Source organism: Petaurus breviceps, unplaced genomic scaffold, assembly GCF_028583685.1.
Source record: "Petaurus breviceps papuanus isolate PSGF00001 unplaced genomic scaffold, PetGlider_PUasm1.0 183, whole genome shotgun sequence".
Lineage (NCBI taxonomy): Eukaryota > Metazoa > Chordata > Mammalia > Diprotodontia > Petauridae > Petaurus > Petaurus breviceps.
The window spans coordinates 1355137-1379906 of record NW_027185791.1 but is presented as its reverse complement, the minus strand read 5'-3'; the positions used below and the strand labels follow the sequence as shown (position 1 = coordinate 1379906).

Here is a 24770-nt window from a genome sequence, read left to right as displayed (position 1 = left end):
GAAGGGGTGGCAACAAATTATTCATTAGCTGTCTTCTTAAAAAGTTCTTTCAAGTCAAGCAACATTTAAAAACGATGAGAACTGGATCCTCCCTGAGAACGATGTTTCCGAGTCCAGAAAATTGTGTTTTTCTTGCCTTATGTTACCTTTTAAAGTGCAGCCTTTCTGATTGCTCAGTTGTCCAATGTGAATGATCAATGGGATGGCATATTCTGGTTATTTCCTCTATTAACATTCTCTTTGTGAAAAGCAGATACCCAGCAGGAATTTCCTAGTCAGTGAAAGTTAACCTTTTTTCCCCAAATTTCTTCTATCTAAAAACTCAAATGAGTGAGATTTCCATCAGTGGCAGGAATGAGAGATTTAAAAGTTAAAGAAGAATTTCATGCTCACAGTAAAGATACTCCCAAACTCCCAGCTTTAAGAAAAGGTCTAATTTCTCAATTAGATAGCTCCCCAATATGCTAAATCTATGAGACGGCTAGCACATATCAGGGCTGCCAGGTGGTGCCCTGGATAGAGACCAGTAGGTCTTGAAGCCAAGAAGACATCTTCCTGAGTTCAAATCTGGTCTCAGACACTTGATAGCTGTGTGACCTGGGCAAGTCACTAAACCTTATTTGCTTCAGTTTCCTCATCTGTAAAATGAGCTGGAGAAGAAAATGGCAAACCACTCCAGTATCTTTGCCAAGAAAACCCCCAATGGGGTCCTGACAAGTCAGACATGACTGAACAACAACAAAATCAGAACTTAGTTGGAGTTCAACATGGATGAAGGGATTTGGATTTTACCCTCTGAATGGAAGATCCAAAAAGAAATAACATAAAGATTTATGTACCAGTCTAGGAACACAGAATTAGAACTAGGAAGGTGCTTTGAGGTCTTTTTTTGTGTGACATCAGTTAACATTATTACCTTGCTGGGGCGGCTAGGTGGCGCAGTGAATAGAGCACCGGCCCTGGAGTCAGGAGGAACTGAGTTCAAATTTGACCTCAGACACTTAACACTTACTAGCCATGTGACCTTGGGCAAGTCACTTAACCCCAATTGCCCTCAAAAAACAAAACATTATTACCTTGTTTTAAGCCCAAGGGGCAATATAATTGACCCTAAGGTCCACACAGTTTCCTCTTCTTCAACTTTAGGGAATTTATTTTAGATGAAAAGTTTCTGGTGTAGTCATATTCACTCTGAGTCCCTAGTTAGGAAAATTATTTAACATTTAGCCAGAGGTTGGGTTTTTACCTAATTTTATTACTTTTTAGCTAACTGTTCATAGGTGAGGCAAAATTCAGTTTATTGAAAATGTTTTGGTAATGAAACAAAAGATTCTATTATATCTGTGGATAGACAGGTTTTGAAAGAGGCATTTGGGAAAAGAATTGATCTTTTTCTCCTGGGTCTTAGAGCTGATGACTCTTCTCAACATCTTTCTTCTCTGTCACAGTTGTGTCTTACTTTTGTTCCTTAGAGTTATAGTGGGATATATAGTGGGATGCCATGCTATTTCTAGTCTTACATATTCAGAGCCTTACTGTGTTTATATCTGGTTCTTAGATAGCTCCTTCCTTTTGTACAAATTCTTCAGAAAATCTTAGGTTATGACCAAGTCTTTCACATAATGTCTTTGATTGATTTTAGGAGGGTATAAAGACCCTGTTCATTCTTGGTTTAAATGATACAGTCAAAAAGTGTTCTTACCTAACAAAAGTAATTGCTTTTTAAGTAATTGGAGTCCCACCCTTATATTAGAATCATAGATGTAGAGCTAAAAGGGACCGCAGAGACCATCTTGTCCAACTCTCTTATTTTCCAAAAGGGGAAACAAAGGTTTAGAGAGATCGTGGCTAACTGACTTGTCTAGGGTCATGTAAGTAGTACTTGTAGAGGAATGTTTTTCTTTTTTTTAACTTGGTCCACTTTTTAAATTTATTTGTGTATTCATGTGTTATGTGTGTGTGTATGTGTGTGTGTAGCCTCTATTACTTTATATAAGATTTTACATATGTATATTTTCTGTATTACCCAGTGGAGGAAAGTCTGTTAATAAAATCTAAAAATTAGGACCGAGTTGTTTTGTCCTTGCTGTGCAAGAATCAAATTCACAATTAGAGTCAACATATTAGAAATGCTATTCCTTTTCTGGAATGTAGTTTTTAAAAACTGCTGTTGGTAGTCATATAAGCAAGTAATCCAATAGGGGCCCAAAGCATCCCTGGAAAAATCTCTTTTCCTTATTGAAAAGATCAGTGTTTCTCTAGTATCCAAGGCCCAGGTGCAATGGAGAGCTCTCCTTGCAGACATATCTTGACTCTGACGTGCATTGGTGGTGTGACCCTAGACAAGACACTGGATCTCTTGGTGCACTACACAACTTTAACTCTATAAATAACAGAAGAGTTGCCCATCTGAAGTTCATTGATAAAGGTAGTTTCCTCTCCAAGGCAGCTAGGTGGCTCAGTGGATAGAGTGCTAGTTGTGAAGTCAGGAAGGTTTATCTTCAGTTTCCTCATTTGTAAAATGAGCTGGAGAAAGAAATGGCAAACCAGTCCAGTATTTTTGCCAAGAAAACCCCAAATGGGGTCCAGAAGAATTGTAGAGCACTGAAAAATGACTAAACAACAACAACTAATGCAGCAACTAAGTCTGACATTGTATGCCATGTTCCACACCCATAGTTCCCCACTTCTAACAATATACTTTAAAATTTTTTTGTTTTAGATTTAAATACCAAAAAAGCATTCCCATAAACACAGCACAACACAAAAAGAAGATTCTGAATGAAACTATGACTCTCTATTTCAAAGAGCTTGTTTTTTGAAAAAGTAAACAATAAATTCTATACATTACTTTCAAAACTATCTTATTTGTGTTTCTTTCTGAACTTCCTTATGTTCTGTTCTACGCATTAAATTAAAAATATATATATAGCCTTCTTTGTTGTCATCACTTTTGCTAGCATTTCCTACCCTCCCCCCTAAAAAGACCTGAGAGAGAGAAAAAAAAAGACAAACCTTGTAGCAAATATGCATAGTTAAACAGCATAATTCACACATGAGTCATGTCAAAAAATCGAAGACCCTTTCTGCACCTTGGATCTGTCACCTCTCTGTCAGAAGGTGGGTAGCCTGTTTCATAATAGGTCCTTCTCTTGTTATCTATCCTTCTTATTGGAAGAGGACCAGTGACATCATGAGTGATGTCTTGACTTGGAGGTCAATTGGATTTGTGAGACAGAGCTGCATAAAGTCACCAGCCTCGCTCCCTCTTCCAGAGTCACTGAAGTCCAGTGGCAAGACAGAAGTCAGAATGAATGGTGATTGCTCTGGATGCAGCAGATGACCTTGGTGTCTTCAGGGTCCGTGGTGCCTGCTTCAGTCGCCTTTATGGCTGTTGCAACAAATTGTTCTCATCCTCCTGTGGAAGCTTTATATGCCAAATTAAGGAGTTTGTACTTAATCCCAGAAGCAATAAGAAGCCATGAGGTCTCACTCTATCAAAGTACTACAAGACATTTAATTAGCCTTCTAATAACACATTTCACTTTGAAACACTTTGAAACACCAAAGCCACCCTTCAGAACCATGCCTGCAATCATTTTAGGAATGCAAATGTAGGATTTTATCTCCATTACATTTCATCTTAGATTTGGCTGATAAATAGTATTTTGGTCTTTTCCTAGTGATTAAAAAAAAACAACAAACAACTTCTCTGCTGACTTCTCTTAATGACGCAGGACTAATTCCAGGGTATGAAGCATAAGCTTTGTGTAATTTATTAAGTAAAGAAATATGCACTTAGTTCACTTTTTTCTTCAGGAACAGGCTCATAAAATCTGTTCTCAAATAACCTCTTCCTTTGAATTCTAGAACCATCCAGACTGTTTTAAAAGTAGAAGTGAATAGTACAAATTAGAATTTTTTTCACTATTACATATTAAATTTTCATTTGTTTAAAATAATTGCCTTGACTGGAATGATTGGCAATATTGTTTTGATTTCTAAAATAATCCACTAAGGAAATAGTTATCCCTCTTTCTAACACACTCACTAAGAGGGGTTAGCCAATGAACTTTGGCAGGAATATATACTTTCATAATTCTCTAATTCAATATATATATATGAATATATGCGTGTGTGTATAATTTTACTTTTAGATAAGAAAATGCCCTTTTTGTTCTGTTATACAATGCAAGGGTGAGTAATATCCTTCCTTCCTCTCACCCCTACAGAGAGAGGAAAAAAAAACCACAAAAAATCCCTGTGCCTGCTTGATTTGTCTCTTTAACAAGATTCTTCTTTGTTTTCTGTAAAATTAGTCTAAATACAAAGCTGGAATAATATAAACTGACGACTCTTCTTGCTTAGAGACCTGTTCAACTAGCAGTTACTAAAACTAGATAAGATTTCTTGCTAAGTGTCTTACCAATGAGTTTCTTGGACACATATATGCTTTACTGATAGACTGATTTAATCAGAAAAATATTTTTACTATATTGAGGGATATATTTCTCATCATTAGCCCTAAAACTGGTCCATTGTTTACCTGCCCTTTGAGTTCACTTATTAACACCAAATATTTTTTTGAGGGGGAAGGTAGGGCAATTGGGGGTAAGTGACTTGCCTGAGGTCACCCAGCTAGTTTTTTGTGTTAAGTGTCTGAGGCTAGATTTGAACTCAAGTCCTCCTGACTCCAGGGCCAGTACTCTATTCACTGTGCCACCTAGCCGCCCCTATTAACACCAATCTTAAGGTCTCTCATATCATTCTAGACTGGTTTAGCTAGATCAAAGATCTAGAACCAAGGGCTGACAAGTTTGGCCTCTGACCCCATGGCTGGTCATTGCATTGATCAGAGTTGTTAGTCTTTGAAATTTGTTTTTCAATTGTGACACTAATGCACTGTTGGTGGAGTTGTAAACCAATCCAACCATTCTGGAGAGTAATTTATATATATATATATATGGATGTATAGGTAAAAAATATTTATAGCAACTCTTTTTGTGGTGGCAAAGAATTGAAAATTGGAAATTGCCCATCAGTTGGGGGAATGGGCTGAACAAGTTGTAGTATATAATTGTGATGGAATACTACTGTGCTATAAGAAATGACAAGTAGGATGGCTTCAGAAAAACCTGGAAAAACACGAAGTGAGGCAAAGCGAAGTGAACAGAATCATGAGTCCATTGTACACAGTAACAACAATAACATACAATGACTTAATTATTCTCAACAGTACAATGATCTATGACAATTCTGAAGGACTCATGATGAAACCACTATACACCTCCAGAGAAAGAATTGATGGCATCTTTTTACAAACTTTATTTATTTTTCTTGGGTTTTTTTGGAGGTGGGGAGTGGAGTCTGCGTTTTCTTTTACAACATGACTAATATGGAGATATGTTTTGCATGATTGCATATGTGTATCAAATTGCTTGCCTTCTCAATGGAGTGGGGAGGAAGGGAGAGAATTTGGAACTCAAAATATAAAAAGACAAATATAAAAAAATTTTACATGTAGCTGGAAAAATTTTTTTCATCTTTAAAAAATTATTTATTTATTTTTTAGCTTTCAACATTCATTTCTATAAATTTAAGTTTTAGATTTTCAACTCCTCCCTTCCTTCTCCCCGAGACCGCATGCAATCTGATATAGGCTATCTATCTATCTATCTATCTATCTATCTATCTATCTATCTATCATCTATCTATCTATCTATCTATCTATCTATCTATCTATCTATCTATCATCTATCTATCTATCTATCTATCTATCTATCTATCTATCTACTATCTATCATCTATCTGTCTGTCTGTCTATCATCTATCATCTATCTATCTGTCTGTCCATCTATCTATCATCTATCTATCTATCTATCTATCTATCTATCTATCTATCTATCTATCTATCTATCTATCATCTGTCTATCTATTATCTATCTATATTGGATAAAATATAATATGTTTTAAAAAGTTGTTAAAAAACAAAAGTTGTTTTTCCTTATAGTGTTCCTGTCCTTGTATAAATTGTTCCCCAGGGTCTACTCACATACCCCCCAAAAATGAATATCATAATATTCTAATTGCATGTTTTGTGCCCATTTAAAAATCAGATCATTAAGATTTTTATGTTAATTTCTCTGAATTAATAAAATTTATCCAAACAGTTAATATTATGTCTTGACTAATCTTTGTTTAATAACTTTTCAAAAAATGTGTTTATAGGTGTAGCATTTTATTGGGGGAGGTGCCCACAATGTAGTATTGTATAGACCCATCTTATGTAATACTTGCAATGAGGTTAAAAGGAGGAGTGTGGGTTCCCATGTGCAAGGACTGTATCAGGATGTTTCCTCATGTAGCACTTAGGACAGTGCATTTCCCTTTGAGACATATCTTGGAGGTGTCCTGCAAGTAACAGATCCCTCTTTCTCTGGCTTGGTTCTTCATTGCCTCAAGAGCTAATCTCATATATTTATGTCTCTGTTATTAATCTTTATCTGCTTAGAGACCCTCCTGTTTATGGAATCTGTGCTTGCTTAGGGATAGAATTTCAATGTGTTTCCGTTGTATTTGAGATTTTTCAATGAAATCATTGTCTCCTCTTTCTTTTTTATACCTTAGCTTTGTTGAAGCAATCACTTCATAAAAATCTCAATCTTCCCTCAAATTTCCGAGCTAGTTTTAAATACACACACAAATTAGCAGCAACCACATGATTTTCTTTTATATAAAAAGAATAAAATGATCAAAAAGAAAGAAAAAATATCCGTGTAAGCCAAGAGATTTTATCCGTTAAGAAGATGGGAGAATATAAAGCGCCTAATGTTTGCCAAGCTTTACAAATATTGCTTCATTTGATTCTCACAACAATTCTAAGAATAAATGTCATTATTTTCCTCATTTTTCAGTTGAGGAAACTGAGGCAGACTTGCTCAGTGTCACATAGCTAATAAGTGTCTGAGGTCACATTTGAATCCAGGCCTTCCTGACTCCAGTCCTCTATCTGATGAGCCATCTAACTAGGGAAAATGACTTTTAAAAAAATATATATTTATTTTCTGTACAATTACTATACTTTAAACTTAAATACTAAAACAAACACACAATAAGAAAAGAAAAAGAAACATTGCAAACTTAAGTACTAAAACTTAAATACAAAATAAGAAAAAAAAAGCATTTGCCATGTGCATAGCAGAATGTAAGAGATGGGGGTGGCTAGCTGGTGCACTGAATAGAGTACTGCAGTGAATAGAGAATGGAGTCAGGAGGACCTGAGTTCAAATGTGGCCTCAGACATATAACACTTACTAGCCGTGTGACCTTGGGCAAGTCACTTAACTCCAATTGTCCTGACCCCCCCCCAAAAGAAAAAAAAAGAATGTAAGAGGATTCAAAATATACAACAATAAATTTCCATTTCAACAAAGCCTATATAATAAATATTATGCACCGTGTTCCGAGCTACCCACCTTTTCTTGTCTTCCTTGTAAGTTTTCTTTGGCTCTCTGCTGTGCGCAGGGCAAAAAAAAAACAGACTCGATGCTCTGTTCCAATGCTACCTGGTACGATTAAATGTTTTTATTTTAAAAGAAACTGGTTAAATAGTAGTGGAACGATGTAAGGATATGTTTGCGTTCTGTGGTTCCTATGTTTTTCTCTAATTCTGTGATATCTATGTTACACTCTAAGACATTTTGACTCGTGTCCTTGTGATTTTATAACATAAGACGGGGCTCTAGTCAGGCCAGCCACATGTGCCTCTCAGGGTTTCAGAGCGCCTTGAGAAGTCTCAAGGCATTTCTTCTCTGATGTCACAGTCCCCCATTGACAAGTGTCCTACCATACGCCCCTACACCCATCTCGGCAGCTAGGCAGTACAGTGCATAGATCCCTGGGCCTGGGATCAGGAAGACCTGACTTCAAATCTGACCATTTAGTCGTTGTGTGACCCTGGGCAAGTCACTTAACCTCTGTCTGCCTCAGTTTTCTTAACTGTAAAATGGGAATAATCATAGCACCTACCTCTTAGGGATGTTATAAGGACAGCATAATTCCTGACACATAGTAGGTTCTTAATAAATGCTTATTCCTTTTCCCTTCCCTATAAAATGCCAATAACTGGTGCTCTTAATTCCATTTAACCACTTAATACTGATTAGCTTTTATAAAAGGATATTTACTTTGAAGGTATAGCAAAAGCAAAATACAAATTTAATGGGGGTCTGGCACATGTTCAGAGAGCCTTAGCTTTCGCTTGTGAAGAGCCTGAGGAACTTGCTTCTGAGAGAGTTGTGATAACGTGGAATGGAAATGTCTCAGAGAGTCTTGAGAATGGACAGACATTCTGTAACTGGCTCCAGTCTGCTTTTTGTTGTTCAGTAGTTTTTTCTGTATTGTCTGACTCTTTGTGACACCATTTGGGGTTTTCTTGGCAAAGATACTTGAGTGGTTTGCAATTTTCATCTCCAGCTCATTTTAGTGATGAGAAAACTGAGGCAAACAGGGTTAAGTGACTTGCCCAGGGTCACACAGCTAGTAAGTGTCTGAGGCTGGATTTAAACTCAGGAAGATGAGACTCCAGGCCCAGCACTTTGTCCATTGCACCTCCTAGCTGCCCACACTCTTAAATGATGTTAAATAAAATGAAGGTTAGAAAAGAAAGAATTGAAAGGGCAATTAATCGTTGAGAACAGAGAATAGCAAACTTTGCCCAAGAAATTGATTCTTTGAAAATTATTGGAGGTTCTATCAGCAAAGGAGCTTATGGGAAGTATAGTTTTTTCTTAATTGGGATTTGGTTTTTTTTTTTACTGCTTTCTAACTGTGGGAAAGGGGAGGTAGGAGAGACAATTTAGTACGGAAAATAAAATTGAAAAATAAATAATGAACCTTATGTAGCAGCAAGCACCCCAAGCGTCCTCAGGGTGGCTGCCCATACAGGTTCTTAGATCTGCTTTGTTAAAGGAAACAACTCAAAATGGGTTAACAAGCTTACTTTAATCAGTCAGACATATATTGTTTACCTTGTTCAGGGGAAAAGGTCAGCACCCTGAACTTCAAAGTACACAGAATTATCAAGACAGAAACAGATCTAGTAGACAGATTTCAAACTGTCCAACCATTACATCCATACCCAGTCAACATCTGGGTTTCAACATCTGGGTTTTTCAAAGCCAGGGGGCTCTGGACAATGGCTTCCCAGAATCCATATCAAATCACAGAACACTTCTCAAAGTGAGCCCCCAAAACAAAGCTACACATCAGGGCTTATATAGCCTTCTCCTGGCTCAGAGAATGTAACAACCTTTTGGACCCACTGGCCAATCAAAAAGTATCTACTGAAAAACAAGCCTCCCACCCCAGGCTTCAGGTGCACTTTAGCCTGGGGCAGGGAAGATCTTCCAAATTTGCATTCCCTTTACACCTTACCCCAAGTTTAAGTTCTTATCATGGTATCCATGGACTCTAAGGAGTCTATGGGTAGATTTCAGGGGTGAATGAAGTTGAATGGGAAAAAATTAACATTATTTTCACTAAACTTTAACTGATATTTAACATTTCCTTCAGTTTTTTGTTTTTGTTTTTCCTGCTTTTTGGAGGCAGGGCAATTGGGGTTAAGTGACTTGCTCAAGGTCACACAGCTAAGTAAAGTATTAAGTGTCTGAGACTGGATTTGAACTCAGGTCCTCCTGACTCCAGGGCAGGTGCTCTATTCACTGCGTCACCTAGCCGCCCCCATAATAGGAAAGTTTGTTTTGTTTTTGCTTTATGGAGGGGGGAAGGAAGGGAAATTGGGGTTAAGTGACTTGTCCAAGGTCACACATCCTTTAATTTTATGTAAGATTATTCTGAGAAAGTTTCTATTGGCTTTACCAAACTCCTGAAAGGTCCACAACACGCAAAAATGGCTAAAGATGCTACCCTAATTGTACTATCATGATTAGAAAGACATTTAAAAACTGAGCTTTTGTTACAAATGGTAGTAGCATCACATGCTTAGGAGGAACTGATGGACTCTGGGATTTCATCTGCTTGAATGAATTGTTTCCATGTCAGTATTAGCAGGCAACCCAGATGTCAAATACATTATGCTTTTCTTGACAAATCCATTTCATTACCATTTGAATTCTCACTCTCATAAAAGCAAAATATTTTAAAAGCATAATTATTGGGAACGTCTTAACTAGGGAGTATGATATAGTGAATGGAGGGCTTGGCTTGGTGCCAGAAAGACCTGGATGCATATCCTTCTCCTGACGTTTATTAACTATTTAATTCCAGGCAGGCAACTTTCTGAGTCTCAGGCATCTCTCTAAGATTTATCTATTAAGTTATAGATGGATTGTGATGGAATCATTGATTTTTTATATACAATATGGTAGTTATTAGAAAGATTTTATTATAACACCATCATGAGTTGCATAGTAAGTACTAAATGCTTCTTGAGTGAACTGAAGCAATGACATAGAAAATCTGCAGTTTCTGTAGGGGAGAAGGGAAGGGGTCATTGGGAGATTTACAGTTGTCTAGTTTGAGTAGATGATGGCTTTGTGGGGCTTTTTGTGTTGCTTTTTTTTTTTTTTACATCCTGAAAAATTCATTTTTTAAACTTTAAGTGACTTTTCAAGTGGAGTAACTGAGGGACTTTTTTCCCTTATGAATGGCTTCCTTGGGGTATAAGGCCAGTAATGATTCAAAGGGTATGGATATTTAAGGCACTTTATTTGCACAATTCCAAATTGCTTTCCAAAATGACTGTACTATTTCATAGCTCCACCAACAATGTAGTTATCTTTTCACAGCTCTTCCAACAGTGACTGTTGGGATTTTTTGGTCATTTTTTGCCAATTTGCAGGAGCGAGGTAGAACCTTAGGTCAACCCTCCTTTCTTATTTCAGATAAGAGTGACGTTTGTCTGATGCCTACTTTTTCCCCCATCCCTTCCTCCATGCTTTTTATGGTCTTTTCAACATACCCCAATTATTTCAAAATGTCAGTCTATTCTTTTAAATGACTGGTTAGATTGCAAAGTTCAAGATGCATTTATGTACTAAGTTTCATTAAAAAAAAAATTAAAATATGCCCCTGCTGTGATCATGACCAAGGCTCAGTGAAGACATTTTTTATCTTTAATTTTTATTATTATTATTATTTTTTTACCAGAGGTCATATTTTAAATTTTTAGCCAAGTTCAGGATCTTTGGACTGCACAGTAAAATGCTATGATACTTTCAACAAAGAGATGGAATTACTGTGATTAGAATATTTGCCAGAAGCAAAGAAGCAGGATCTTCCTTTCTCCTGCTGGGCCAACTATGCTGAAGTCCCAAATATCTCTCTCTCTCTGTGAAAACAAGGACAATAGGCAGAGTTGGGCTGGAGCTAATTTCTTCACATGTTAAATTCCAGTGTGAGCATTTAGACTTCGGAAATCAGCAAACAGTATAAATCAAGGCTTGATTTGTGGTTTCTTTGACTGTCTAGCTTTAAGTGATAGGAAAAAAATGCTTGTGTGTGTTTTCAACTCCCTTCTTCTTTTTTCTTTTTTAAGTATTTATTGATATTTTCTCTTTCTTATAGCACCATAGTATTCCAAGTATCTCTTCCCTCTTCCCTCCCAGATAGTCATCCCATTTGACAAATAGCACTTTTTTAGAGGAAAAAAAAAGTTCAAAACAACTGATTAATACATTGAAAAAATCCCCAAACACATGCAATGTGTAACACCTGTGGACCTCCCACCTCCATGAAAGGTAGGTTGGGGTGAGGTGTCTTCTTATATCTTTTCATTTGAGTTCTATTTGATCTTTATAATTTTGTTACATTTACTTTTGATTTTTTGGTGTGTTCTTTCCATTTACATTATTGTAGTTACCATGTATGTTTTCTCAGCTCTGCTTACTTCACTCTGCATCAATTCATATAGATTTTTCCACGTTTCTCTGTATTCATCACATATATAATTTCTTATAGCACAATAATATTCTATTACATTCATGTACCATTATTTATGGAGCCATTCCTCAATTGATCGACATCTACTTTGTTTCCAATTCTTAGCCATCACAATATGTGTTGCTGTAAATAACTTGGGGTATGTGGGGAACTTTTCCCCTTATGAATGGTTTCCCCAGGGTATGGACATTTAAGGGACTTTATTTACATAATTCCAAATTGCTTTCCAAAATGGCTGTACTTTTTCACAACTCCACCAACAATGTATTAGTGTGGCTATCTTTTCACAGCCCCTCCATAATTGACTGTTGCCAATTATTTTTGTCATTTTTTGCCAATTTGAGGGTGTGAGATAAAACTTTAGGTCAGCCCTCCTTTCCTATTTCAGATAAGAGTGAGAGAAATTCATTTGATGCCCACTCTCCCCCATCCCTTCCTCCATGCTTTTGTATGGTCTTCTTACATACCCCAATTCTTAAAAATAGCAAATTTCACTCTTTTATTTCTCCTTTTTATATTAGTATATTCTTCCTTTTACCCTCCCTTCTCTTCACTGCTTATAACTCAACACAGAAGCAATCCACTTCACTCCCCAAGGTTTTCTGTTTTTCTAATTTAACTCACTCAATATCCTTTGAAAACATTAAGATTCTGAAGGGATACTTGTTTCTTCTCACCATTAAAATGTTAGTACTACATTATCATATAGCTCCTTCCAATTGCTGAAGTAAATTTACTTTTCTAAGTGTTTCTTGATTCTTTTGTTTATGTTTCAAAGTTCTTACTTCACCCTGATGTTTTCATCAGAAATATTTGGAAGTCTGTTCCATTAGAGATCTGTTTTTCCCCCTCTATAGGATTATATTCAGTTCTGTAGGGTAAGCTATTCATTATAAGCTTATACTTTTTGCTTTTTGAAATATTGCATTCTAAGATCTCCTCTGGTTTTAAGTAGAAACTACCAGGTCTTGTGTGATTCTGACTGTGGTTCCTTGGCACTCAGATTGTTTCTTGCTGGATTCTTACATTATTTTTCTTTGATATGAAAACACTGAATTTTGGCAATGCATTCCTTGGACTTTAATCTTTTGGAATTTTTTTTTTCAGGTTTGGTGGAATTTCTTTCTATCTTCATTCTGTACTCTAATAGATCTAGGTAGTTTTCATTTATGATTTTGTGAAATGTAGTGGTCCACATTTTTTAAAAAAATTATGGTTTTCAGGGGATCCAATTATTCTTTTTTTTTTTAAGCAATCAGGGTTAAGTAACTTGCTCAAGGTTACACAGTCAGGTGTTTCTGGGTGGGTGCTAAGTGTCTGAGCCCGGGATTTGATCCCCAGGTCATCCTGACACTGGAGCCGGTGCTTTTACTTGCTGTGCTACCTGTCCGCCCCATGGATCCAATTTTTCTTAAGTGATCTCTCCAACCTATTTTTTGGCTAGTTGTTTTTTATATCAGACATATTATATTTTCTCCTAATTTTTCCAATATTTTAATTTTGTTCTAATGTTTCTTGCTGTCTCATGGAGTTACTGATTTCTGTTTGTTCTATTCAGGGATTCCATTTTTTGCCACTTCTAAAAATGTCTTATTCTCCTTCCAATTCTTTCTTTCAGAGATTTTGTCTATGCATCTATGTATCTATCAGTCCTCTTGCTTCATTCCTCCTAGGTATTCATGTAGTCCTTGTGGAAAATCCATTTCTTTTGCTTTGAATCTCCTCTTGTAGTTATAGAGTTATAGTTATAATAATTTTTAATATGGAATGATGTTTCTTTGATTTATTAATTTATTCATCTCAGTTTCTGAATTGAGATACTGTGCTAAGGTCAAATTCTGACCTCTGCTGTGCTTTTGGGTGGATGGTTGTCCTTGCTCGATCTTGGTCTGGGTTCCCTAGATTGTCTTGTTGACCTCTATCTTCAGGGGTTCGTTTCTCCCTTGATCTTAGTTGTTTAGGGTGACTTCAGCCCCTCAGGACAGAGTGTTAGGGACCTCAGAGACCTTGGGCCTCATCTATCTGGGCTAGGCACTGTGAGAAGTGTTGGTCACTGATGCTGCAATTTCCCTGCGACATCCAATGATACTGTCTTACCTTGGGACTTTCTTGTTTCCTGACACAGAACTGTGCAGGCTACACATGCCCCTGGCTATCTCTAGTCATGATGGTGCTCACTTTGCTGGAGGAACCCCTTTTTCCTAGTGTTCCTGGGCTTCTGGCTGACTTTAGGTACAGATCTGGTGTGGAAGAAGTCACATACTGTAGATTCTTATTGGGTGTCCTGATCATTATTTGTATCTGATGTGAACTCCAGAGTTTTACTGGAGCAAGTATGTAGAAGCTGGATGGCCTGATTCCCAGTATTGTCCAAACATTCTCATTTTGGTTGCAAGTTCTCCAATTCAATCATATTCTTTAGCTTGTACCTCTATCTAGGAACCACCTCCCCACCTCTTCCACCAATATCTGAATTTGACTAATTCTAGTTTTCCCGTAGGTATATTTAGGTGCCTTGAAGGGTTTTAAAATAATCTAAAAAATTGTGTTAATACTTATTTTTTTTATTAAGAGCCTAAGATAAAAGACTAATAAATTTGTAGTCAGAGAACCTGGGTTTGAATACCATTCTTGCCACTTGTTCCCTGTGTGACTTTGTGGGAAGGACTCAGCCTCTCTGGGACTCAGTTTTCTTATCTTGTAAATTAACACGTGCCCAAATTTTACTTTGATAATTCTGTGATGCCTTTAAGATCATTAAAGATGGCCTTTGTTTCCCAGTCGTTTCAGTCGTGTTGATTCTTCATGACCCCATTTGGACTTTTTTTTGGCAAAGATGCTGTAGGAATTTGCCATTTCCTTCTCCAGTTCATTTTACAGATGAGAAAACTGGGTCAAACAGGGTTAGGTGACTTGCCCAGGGTCACACAGCTAGTAAGTGTCTGAGACCATATTTGAACTCAGAAATATGAGTCTTCCTGACTCCAGGCCTGATGCTCTATCCACTACACCACCTTGCTACCTGAAAGATAGCATTAAATATCTGATAAAATCACATGGGAATCACTGGATTACATCATCCAAAATAAATGTGATTGGGAAACTCATTAAAAAAACACCAAACCTCAGTTAATCAACATGTACATTTGTAAGATAATCAGACATTTGCCTTTGACTTATAAGACACTAGTACTGTGCCACTATGGACTCCTCTAAGGGGACTGGCATCTGAGAATTTCCCAGCATCATTTGGGAGGATTGCCTAAACTTAAGCTCATTAATCTTAGCCAACATTGGCCTCAGCGATGGAAAAGTCAATATGATATAATCTCAACACACACTTTTAGAAAGAGTCTTCTCATTTTCTTTCTTCCTGAATGCAATCTCACATCTCTAGATCCTTTCCTTAAGACAAGAGGAGGAGCTCTGAGCTCTGATAGATGGGGGAAAAATTGAGTTAAAGTCATCACAGTGTCATGTCTACACATTACAATGTTATATCTACTGATGGCAACATCAGAGGAAACCTCTTAAACACTGTGAAACCATAGAAGAATAATAAGATTATGGAATGTAGAAGTTGGAGGGAGGAACTTTAGAGATCTCCTTTTATACATGAAAAAACTAAGGCCCTGAGGAGTGATATATGACTTGTGCAAGGTTAAGGAGATAGCATTGTACAAGGAAAAGTGCTTGATCAGGAGTCACAGGACCTTAACTGAAACCTCAGATCTGCCCCATCTGACCCTGATTCCTTGGGTGTCATGGAACAAGGCATGTCACCTCTCTGTGCCTATGTCACATGGGATTGGATTAGATTACCTCTAGGGTCACTTAAATCTCTAAATATGTGTCCTATACAAAGAGATAGTGGCAGAGCTTGGATTAGAACTGGGGTCCCCTGACTCTTGATCCTGCTCTAAGATTTTCTAGTTTCTATAGCTCTTTCTACAAAGGGGTTTTCATGATAACATAAGACAGAGGAAGGGATTGTGAGGACCACATGTTAATAATATTCTATCATATTCTATCAAGTGAACAGATAGGTGAGTTGAAATGAAATATTTTGGTTTTGAAATCAAGTTCCACTGACCCCAATATGGCTTTATTACAATAATAGAACATATGTTTGTATTCATAAAAACATGTGATCAAAGGAAAAAACTAAGAATTGTGTGTAATTGTGAATGTGCATAAACTTTACATCCCTTTCCACAAGGAATTGGAATACAGATGAAATGGATGCCTGAAGGACAGGACAGAAATCCTCAGTGTGTTATAGCTTAAGGACTGTCAGAGCTGAATTTATCTGGAAGGGACAATCTTCCTTTCCCCTTACCTTAAAGGGGAAGAGAGAACTGAAATCTCATTGGAGGGAATGTGTGTCTGAATGAGAAAGAGAGGCCTGGCGGGTACCATGAGGGTAAGCTCTTTAGAACTGCTGCCATAACCTTTTGCTGCTAAGCTGTGTCGAAGCTTCATGGAACATGATAACAAGGTTTCTGTTTGCTGAACAAAATTTGTGACTCTCCTACCTCCCCACCCTTGACCTTGCTAGGGCTCTTGTGCTGAGTCCCCACGTCTAATCTTTATTTCTTTAAGAAGATTCATTTTGTGTAAATAACATGGGGTTTTAAAAGAAACCAGCTTCTCTAAGATAATATTCGTTGTGTCCTGTGGGGAATTACGTGCATATGAGAGTAGCATTATGGTTGGCCAGATACACAGAGGAAAAGACTTGTATCTAATCAATGGTTGGGAGTGTAGCTGGGAACTCGAGTTGATCAAAAGAGATTTTATTGGTATGTATTATTATAGCTCTCCACAAATAGAGGATAATAAGTAAATCTCGATTGTCCTAGGCTTAAGATGACCCAGCAGTTTTCTAGTAAAGGTTTGCAAAAGTGCGAGGAAGTCAGCCTCCCCTGAGTCAGTGGCCTCAAGCCATTTTCCTTCTTATTTTCTTTCCTAGAGAAAGTTTAAAGAATCCTAACCTTTACTCTCAGGATCAGAAGGAGAACATTGGCTAAAGGAGAATTTGTGCTCTTGGAGTTGTGTTAAAGTAGGGTCTGGGGAAGAGTGGTACCATTCACAGGAGTAGCAGTCCAGAGAGAGGGGTGAGCCCTCACCAAACACTGATACGTGTGTGAGTGTGTGTTTGTGCATGTAAGTATATGTGTGCATGTGTATACACACATATGTATTTGTAAATGTATGTGTGTATGTATTTCTATGTATATATGTGAATGTGTGTATGTGTGTGAAGGTGCAGGTATGTGTATGTATTTATGTGTGTGTGTTTTGTGAGGGAGGGACAGGTCTGTAATTTGCTATAGAGGTCTCCTGATGAGGAATTTTCTCCACCAATGCAGACTGACCCCTTCTCTGCTTCTTAGAGTCTTAGAGAATTGCCTGGGACAAAGAGAGGTTAGGTTACTTTTCTAGAATCACACAGCCAGTATAATGTTATTGTTAGGACTCGAATCTGGGACTTCTTGATTACCTGTCCACTATGCCAAGCTGTGAGACACAGAAATATAAAGTGTGTGTATACATACATATTTATATTTTAGCATGATGTCATGTAGATACATCTGAAAAATGCACATATATTTGTGTATATAACTTTAGGCCCAGAGAATAGTAGGAAAGAGGCGCCACTTTGTGACTAATTAGAAAAGCAGGTTGAAAATTATAACATAGGCAGGGACATTACAAGAAGGTCTGTAATTAAATATTAGCCAATATAGAATTTTTTCTTTCTGTTTTCAGGTTACTTTGCAATTGCTATAAAGTTGCCACAAAACTTGAATCATAGACACAAGAGGGCAGTGATGCCAGCACAACTTTTAGCTGGTCATGCTCTAAGGATTGTATTTTGTGTACCTTTTAGGATATGTAATGATCCCCCAAAAGTCTGCGGTTAAGAACAAATGACTTTAGAAATGTTTTGAATGGAAAATTTTACCCATCTGCTGATCTGAGAGATTTCAGAGATGTCCTGGGGGGATAGAGATCTGTTTTGAAAGCATACAAATTCTTTCATGTGCTTTTACTTTACCATAAAAGGTGAAGTTAATACTTTTAACCAAATTCCAACATGAGTAGCATCATAGACTTTTAGCTGGAAGGGGATTTAAAGATCATCTAGTCTCTCCCTCCTCCCCCTTTCCAGATGAGAAAATTGAGGCCCAGAAATATTAAATAACTTTCTTCAGGTTACATTAGTACTAAGTGGACAAGTTAAATTGGGAACCTGTATCCTAGAATTTCAGGAACAGGTCATTTCCCACTGTACCACTGCATCCTAGCAAGCAGATTCCAACTCTCAGAATTCCCTCATTACTTAGATTTAATGTGAAATTCTTATGTTCCCCTCAAGGTCTAAACTGTAAAGTAAGACACATGTCTCTTTCCCTGAAGTTTTTACTATGTTGTTAAAGGCTATCTAAAGAAAAAAAGGATTTATATGCATTTTCTGACCCTGATCTAATTTGGTTAGGGTTTATCCTAATAATGAAGTCTGAAGTTCATTAAGGGGGCTGTTTATGCCATTTTGGGATCCACTTACTGCTCTGAAGTTTTGTCCCCCTCCCCCTCAGATTCTTTAAATTTGAGGGAACCAATGTAGCTCTTGGGATATCAATTTATAATTTTTTTTATTCTCACCATATGGCTGGTCCAACCCCTTTTCCTGTACTGTAGGTCCTCATCTTTTATGTACCTCCTCATGGACAAGCCTTCATTGCTAATATGCTATATAGCAAGTTTATGCCCACTAAGGACCTTTGGGTTACTTGTGACTGATTCTTTTGTTATAAAAAATTAATATATTATCCTCATTTTAAAGACAGAAGCCCTGGAATCAGGACAGATGACCTATGCTTTGACACACATGGAAAATTTGGAAATGTGCCTAAAAGAAGCAGAAGAAAAGGCTAACATATTAACAGAGCGGGTAAATATCTGTCACATGAATTGGAAATATGCATTCTTATTAATCGATCAACAAGCATTTCTAAAATGCTTACTCTGAGTGAGGCATGATGCTAAATAATAGAGCTGCAAAGACAAAAGTTAAAGTCTTTCCCTTCAAGGAACTTACATTCTAACAGAGGAGACACTATTTACTCATGTAAATAGTATAAAACGAAAACAAGTTTTGGGAGGGTGTGCCTCAGGATCTGGGAGTAGGTTGGGGAGGGGGACCGGGAAAGGCTTGAAGAAGAAGATAGCACTTAAGCTGAGTCTTGAAGGAAACCTGGGGTTCCAAGAGGTAGAGGTAGGGAAGGAGTACATTCTAAGGCATGTGGGAACATCTGGTACAAAGGTCCAGGAGCCAGAGTTGGAGAATTTAAGGTCGGTGTATCTAGAATGCAGAGTGGTTGGAAGGGAGTAAAATGTATGAAGACTCAAGAGGTAGAAAAGGATCAGGTGGCAGAGAACTTTAAATGTCAAATGAAGAAGTTTAAATTTGATCCCAGAGGCAAGAAACTGCCTCTGGAATTTGCAGAGGAGCAGGGTAACATGGACAGGCCTGGGCTTTATGGAGATTACGTGGCAGCTGAGAGCATGATGGTTTGGATTTGAGAGAGAATCTTGATTTGGGGGGACCAAAAAGGAGCCTGTTGCAGTAGTGTAGGTGAGAGGCCTGTGAGGCAATCAGCAACTATGTCACTGTGCTAAGTGCTGAGGATGTAAAGAAAAGCCAAAATAGCTCCTGCCCTTGAGAAGCTCATATTTAAATGGGAAGAAAACATAAAATACATACAGAGTAAAAGGAAGGTAATCTAGGTGGAGGAAAGGACAGCAAAATATTGACCAGTGCAGCTGAATTGCTGAGTTTATGGAGGGAGTATAAAGCATAAGAAGACAGGATCAGGCAGGAAGGGACCAAGTTGCAAAGTGACTTAAGTTACAAAGAGAACATCACATCTAGGAATAGGGAGCTACATGGTGATATGATGAGACTGATGCTTTAGGAAAATCACTTCGACCTCTGTGTGGAGGATGTTTTGGAGCAAGTAGGAGCTTCAGGCAGAAAGTGAAAAAAGAGGCTAGAGGGACGTCGGGAGAGTGGATCACCAGTAGCTGTGGAGGTTTCCAGAATTATCAACCCATAAATGCCAAAGACAAAGTGAGAGGCCAGTGGACTTTGGGAACAGGGGGTCCGGGAGTGCAGTCCAGCCTCTGCCCCCAGGAGGGAGAAGCAGTTGAGGTGTGGCGGCAGTAGCCGTGTGGCTGCTTCAGAGCTCCTGGTCTGCAGATTGTAGGAGGAACAAGCAACCAGTCTGAGGGGTAATCACTCTTGCTTTGACCTGCTTGGATCTGGATCGTTGTCTAGGGTGGAGGTATTGGGGTGCATGACCAGTGAGCCAGAGTGTGTGGAGGCTTCAAAGAGGACACCCAACTAATAGCTCCAGCAGCTGAGAAAACCCCATTGATTTGGGACAAAGCTCCCCTCTCTGGAAGCAGAGTTCTACTGTGGCAAAAAGCTCAAAAGTCAAGTAATTGAGTGACAACATGAGCAAGCAAAGGAAGCAAAGTAAGCTCAGCAATCCAACTTTAGGCTCCTATTTTGGGAACAAAAAGGATCAAAGCATGGAACAGGAGGAAGACAACGAAGTCACAACTCCTGCACCAAAAGCTTCCAAGAAAAATATGAATTGGTTACAGGCCATAGAGGAGCTTTAGAAGGATTTTGAAAACCAAATAAGAGAAGTGGAGGAAAAATTGGGAAGAGAAATGAGAATGATGAAAGAAAATCATGAAAAGAGAGTCAACCTTACTGAAGAAAATAACACCTTAAAAATAGGCTAACTCAAATGGCAAAAGAGGCTCAAAAAGCCAATAAGGAGAAAAATGCCTTAAAAATCCAAATATACCAGGTGGAAAAAGAATCTTAAAAGCTCACTGAAAGGAATAATTCCTTCAGAATTAGATTGGAGCAAATGGAAGCTAGTGACTTTATGAGAAATTAAGATACTATTAAACAGATCCAAACAAATGAAAAAATAGAAGGCAATGTGAATGAAATATCTCATTGGAAAAACCACTGACCTGGAAAATAGAACCAGGAGAGATAATTTAAAAATTATTGGACTACCTGAAAGTCATGATCAAAAAAAAGAACTTAAAAATCATCCTTCAAGAAATTCTCAAGGAAAATTGCCCTGATGTTTTAGAACCAGAGGGCAAAATAGAGATTGAAAGATTCTACTGGTCACTTCCTGAAAAAGATCCCAAAAAGAAAACTCCTAGGAATATTATATCCAGGTACCAGAATTCCCAGATCAAGGAGAAAATATTACAAGCAGCCAGGAAGAAGCAATTTCAATATTGTGGAAACAAAATAGGATAACACAGGATCTGTCAGCTTCTACACTGAAGAACTGAAGGGCTTGGAATATGATATTCCATAAGTCAAAGGAGCTGGGATTAAAACCAAGAATCACTTACCCAGCATAAGTATCATGTTTCAGGGGAAAATATGGTCCTTCAATGGAATAGAGGACTTTCAAGCATTCATGATGAAAAAACCAGAGTTGAATAGAAAATTTGACATTGAGATACAAGAAGCAAGAGAAGCATGAGAAGGTAAACAGGGAAAAGGAATCATAAGGAAATTATCAAAGTTGAACTATCTACATTCCTACATGGAAAAACAATAATTATAACTGATGAAACTTTTCTCAGCATGAGAATATTTGAAAGGAATAGAAATGTGTGTGTATATATATATATGTACACACACATACATATATATGTTTATATAGGAGGGCATATGGGCTTATGAATACATATGTGAGTGTGTGTATATACGTGTACAGGTGTACGTAGACAGAGGGTACAGGACCAATTGAATAGGAAGGGATGATACCTAAAAGGTGAAATTGAAAGGTGAGAGAGTAATATAATGAGAGGAGATGGGGAGAGATAGAATGGAGTAAATTATCTTATATAGAAGAGGCAAGGGAAAACTGTTACAATATAGGGGAAGAACAGGAAGGCAAAAGGGAATGAGTCAACCTTACTCTCATTGAATTTGGCTTAGGGAAAAAATGACATACACACTAAATAGGGTATTCACCCTACAGGAGAGTAGGGGGGAAGGGGATGAGAGGGTGAGTGATGGAAGGGAGGGCAGGTTGGAGGTGAGGGAAGTTGGAAGCACCCACTCTTGAAAAGGGACAGGGTCAAAGTAGAGAATTAGAACAAGTGTTGGGTGGGATAAGATGGAGGGAATATGTCAGTCTTTCACAATATATCCACTATGAAAAGATTTTGTATAGCTACACATGTACAACCTATATTGAATTGCTTATCTTCCTAGTAAGGGTGGGTGAGGAGGGAGGAAGGGAAAGAATCTGAAATTCAAAGTTTTAAAATCAAATGTTTAAAAAAATCCATATTATTATTATTATTATTATTATTTTTACATGCAACTGAGAAATAAGATATACAAGCACTGGGGCGTAGAGATCCATCTTGGCTCCTGGAAAGTCAGAGGGAGGATGGGGGAGGATATAGGACAGAGCAGATTGGGGGAGGGAGTATTCAGTGGGATCACTGTTTTGAGGTGATGGGTAGGGGAAAGATGGGGATAAAATTTGTATCTCAAAATCTTGTGGAAATGAATGACGTAAACTAAAAATAAACATAAAATTTAATTAAAAAATAAAATTGAGACAATTCTCACGGGAAAAAAAAGAAAGTGAAAAAAAGAGGCTGTTGTAGTAGTTCAGGTGAGAGGTAGTAAGGATTTAGACTAGAATGGTGACTGTGAGAGTAGATAGAAGGGGATGTTTGTAAGAGATAGCAGTGGGGGGACACTATGATCAATATTGTGATAGGTGTTTTGGAGAAAGAAATAACAGGATTTGGCAACTGGTTGGATATGTGGGATGAGGGAGAGTGAGGAGTTAAGTATGACGTTAAGTTTGTCAGCCTGGATAATTAGAGGGTTGTTTCCTCTACAGTAATTCAGAAATTTGGAAGAGGAAGGTTTGGGGGAAAAGATGAGTGATATTTTGAAATACTGAATTTGAAGTGTCATTGGAATGTGCATTTTGAAATGTCAGCATTCAGTAATGTAGGAATGGAGCTCAAGAGAGAAGAGTGTCTAGTAGGACTAGGTGTATAGATCAGGAAGTCATCTGAATGGAGATGATAATTGAACTCATGGAAATTGATGGGGTGGAGAGAGAGGGAAAGAGAGAGAGAGAGAAAGCGCTTTTGGGTACATCTACAGTTAGTGAGTATGACATGGCTGGTGAATCAGTAAAGGAAAATGAGTGGTGGTCAGTTAGGTAGGAGTAGAACCCATAGATCATCATAATATGCATCAGGGAGGTCAAGGAGCATGAGAGTTGAGAAGAAGCCATTTAACTTATTTGTTAGAATTTGGAGAGAACAGTTGCAATTGATTTAGAGGTTGAAAATCAGAATGCAATGGGTCGAGTGAGAAAAAAAACTGAAGCACAAACTGTGGGCTCCTTTTTCAAGGAGTTTGGCTAACAAAGGGAGGAGAGATTGGGACTGTAGGTAGTGGAAATTGTAGGGAGTGAGGATTTGAGAATGGGAGAGAATTCAGGCTTGTTTGTAGACAGAAAAAGAACCAGTATATATAGTAGAGAGGGAGAAATTGAAGATTAGAGAAAGGCTGGATGATATAAATTTAAGTATATCCATTAACTTCTGTTAGTAATAGAAATTAGTATTATGCTAAATTCAGTGATTTTTCCTCATATCAATTGCTTCTTACCTTTGATCAGCCTTTTATTGTGAAACAGATACCCTCCCCATGTTTAATTTGTCTCAAATACTTAATGCATTCATCTTTAAATGACTGACTTAACAGATACGTCAGACCTGCATATATATATATATATATATTATACACACACACACACACACACACACACACACATATAAATCTGCACACATATGTAATGTAAGAGGCAGCATCAAATAGTGGACAAGAGCATATTATGGAGTCAGGAAGACCTAAGGTCAGGTCTTTTATACATACCAGCAAGTCATTTAACCTCTTAGTGCAACAGACAACTCTCTTTAAGACTGTAAGTTACAAATGAATTGGTGGAATTGGTGATGCAGTGGTTTAAGCTCCAGGCTTGGAGTCAGGAAGACTCATCTTCTTGAGTTTAAATCTGGCTTCAGAAACTTACAAACTTCATGACTCTGGGCATGTCACTTAATCCTGTTTGCCTCAATTTCCTCATCCATAAAAATGAGCTGGAGAAGGAAATGCAAACTACTCCAATATCTTTGCCAAGAAAACCCCAAATGGGGTCACAAAGAGTCAAACAGGACATGCATGTTTTTACATTTTTGTGTATGTGTATGTATATGTCTGTATGTTTATATACATACATGCACAGACAGATCCATATACACATATATTTACTGCACAGCTTCTCTGTGGGATAAAATTGAGTCCTGGATTTAGGGGGGATTTTTTTAGTGCCCTCACTAAAGGAGGACACAGCTGGTATTAGATTTTATTAACATTTAATTCTATTATTGAATTGCTGTCAACAATTTCTAATTAAAATTTATAAAGGGTAACGTGCATTTGGCTACATTCACAGGGAGGTAAAAACTTGGAGGAGTGGGATTCACTTGTTGGATGGTCAGTGACTCAGATTTTGCCCTGAAGCATCTGTCCCAAATGTGACCTTGAAAGGGCTTGTGTGAAGAAGGAAGAAACCATCTCAAAGAGGAAGACATGAGAGAGAAACTTTGGGAAGAAGGAGCAGTAGAGGGAAGGAGAGAGAGAGAGAGAGAGA

The 24770-nt window shown here is 37.7% G+C and overlaps 1 protein-coding gene across 1 annotated transcript in view; it reads left to right on the top strand.

Annotated features, from left to right (window-relative positions):
• The window catches only part of CCDC192 (coiled-coil domain containing 192), a 338981-nt gene that overhangs the window by 54385 nt on the left and 259826 nt on the right, over positions 1 to 24770 (top strand). The window contains exon 4 of the mRNA XM_069087735.1: positions 18812 to 18919. Within this exon, the coding sequence (XP_068943836.1) occupies positions 18812 to 18919 (108 nt within the window). The remainder of the gene's footprint in view (positions 1 to 18811; positions 18920 to 24770) is intronic.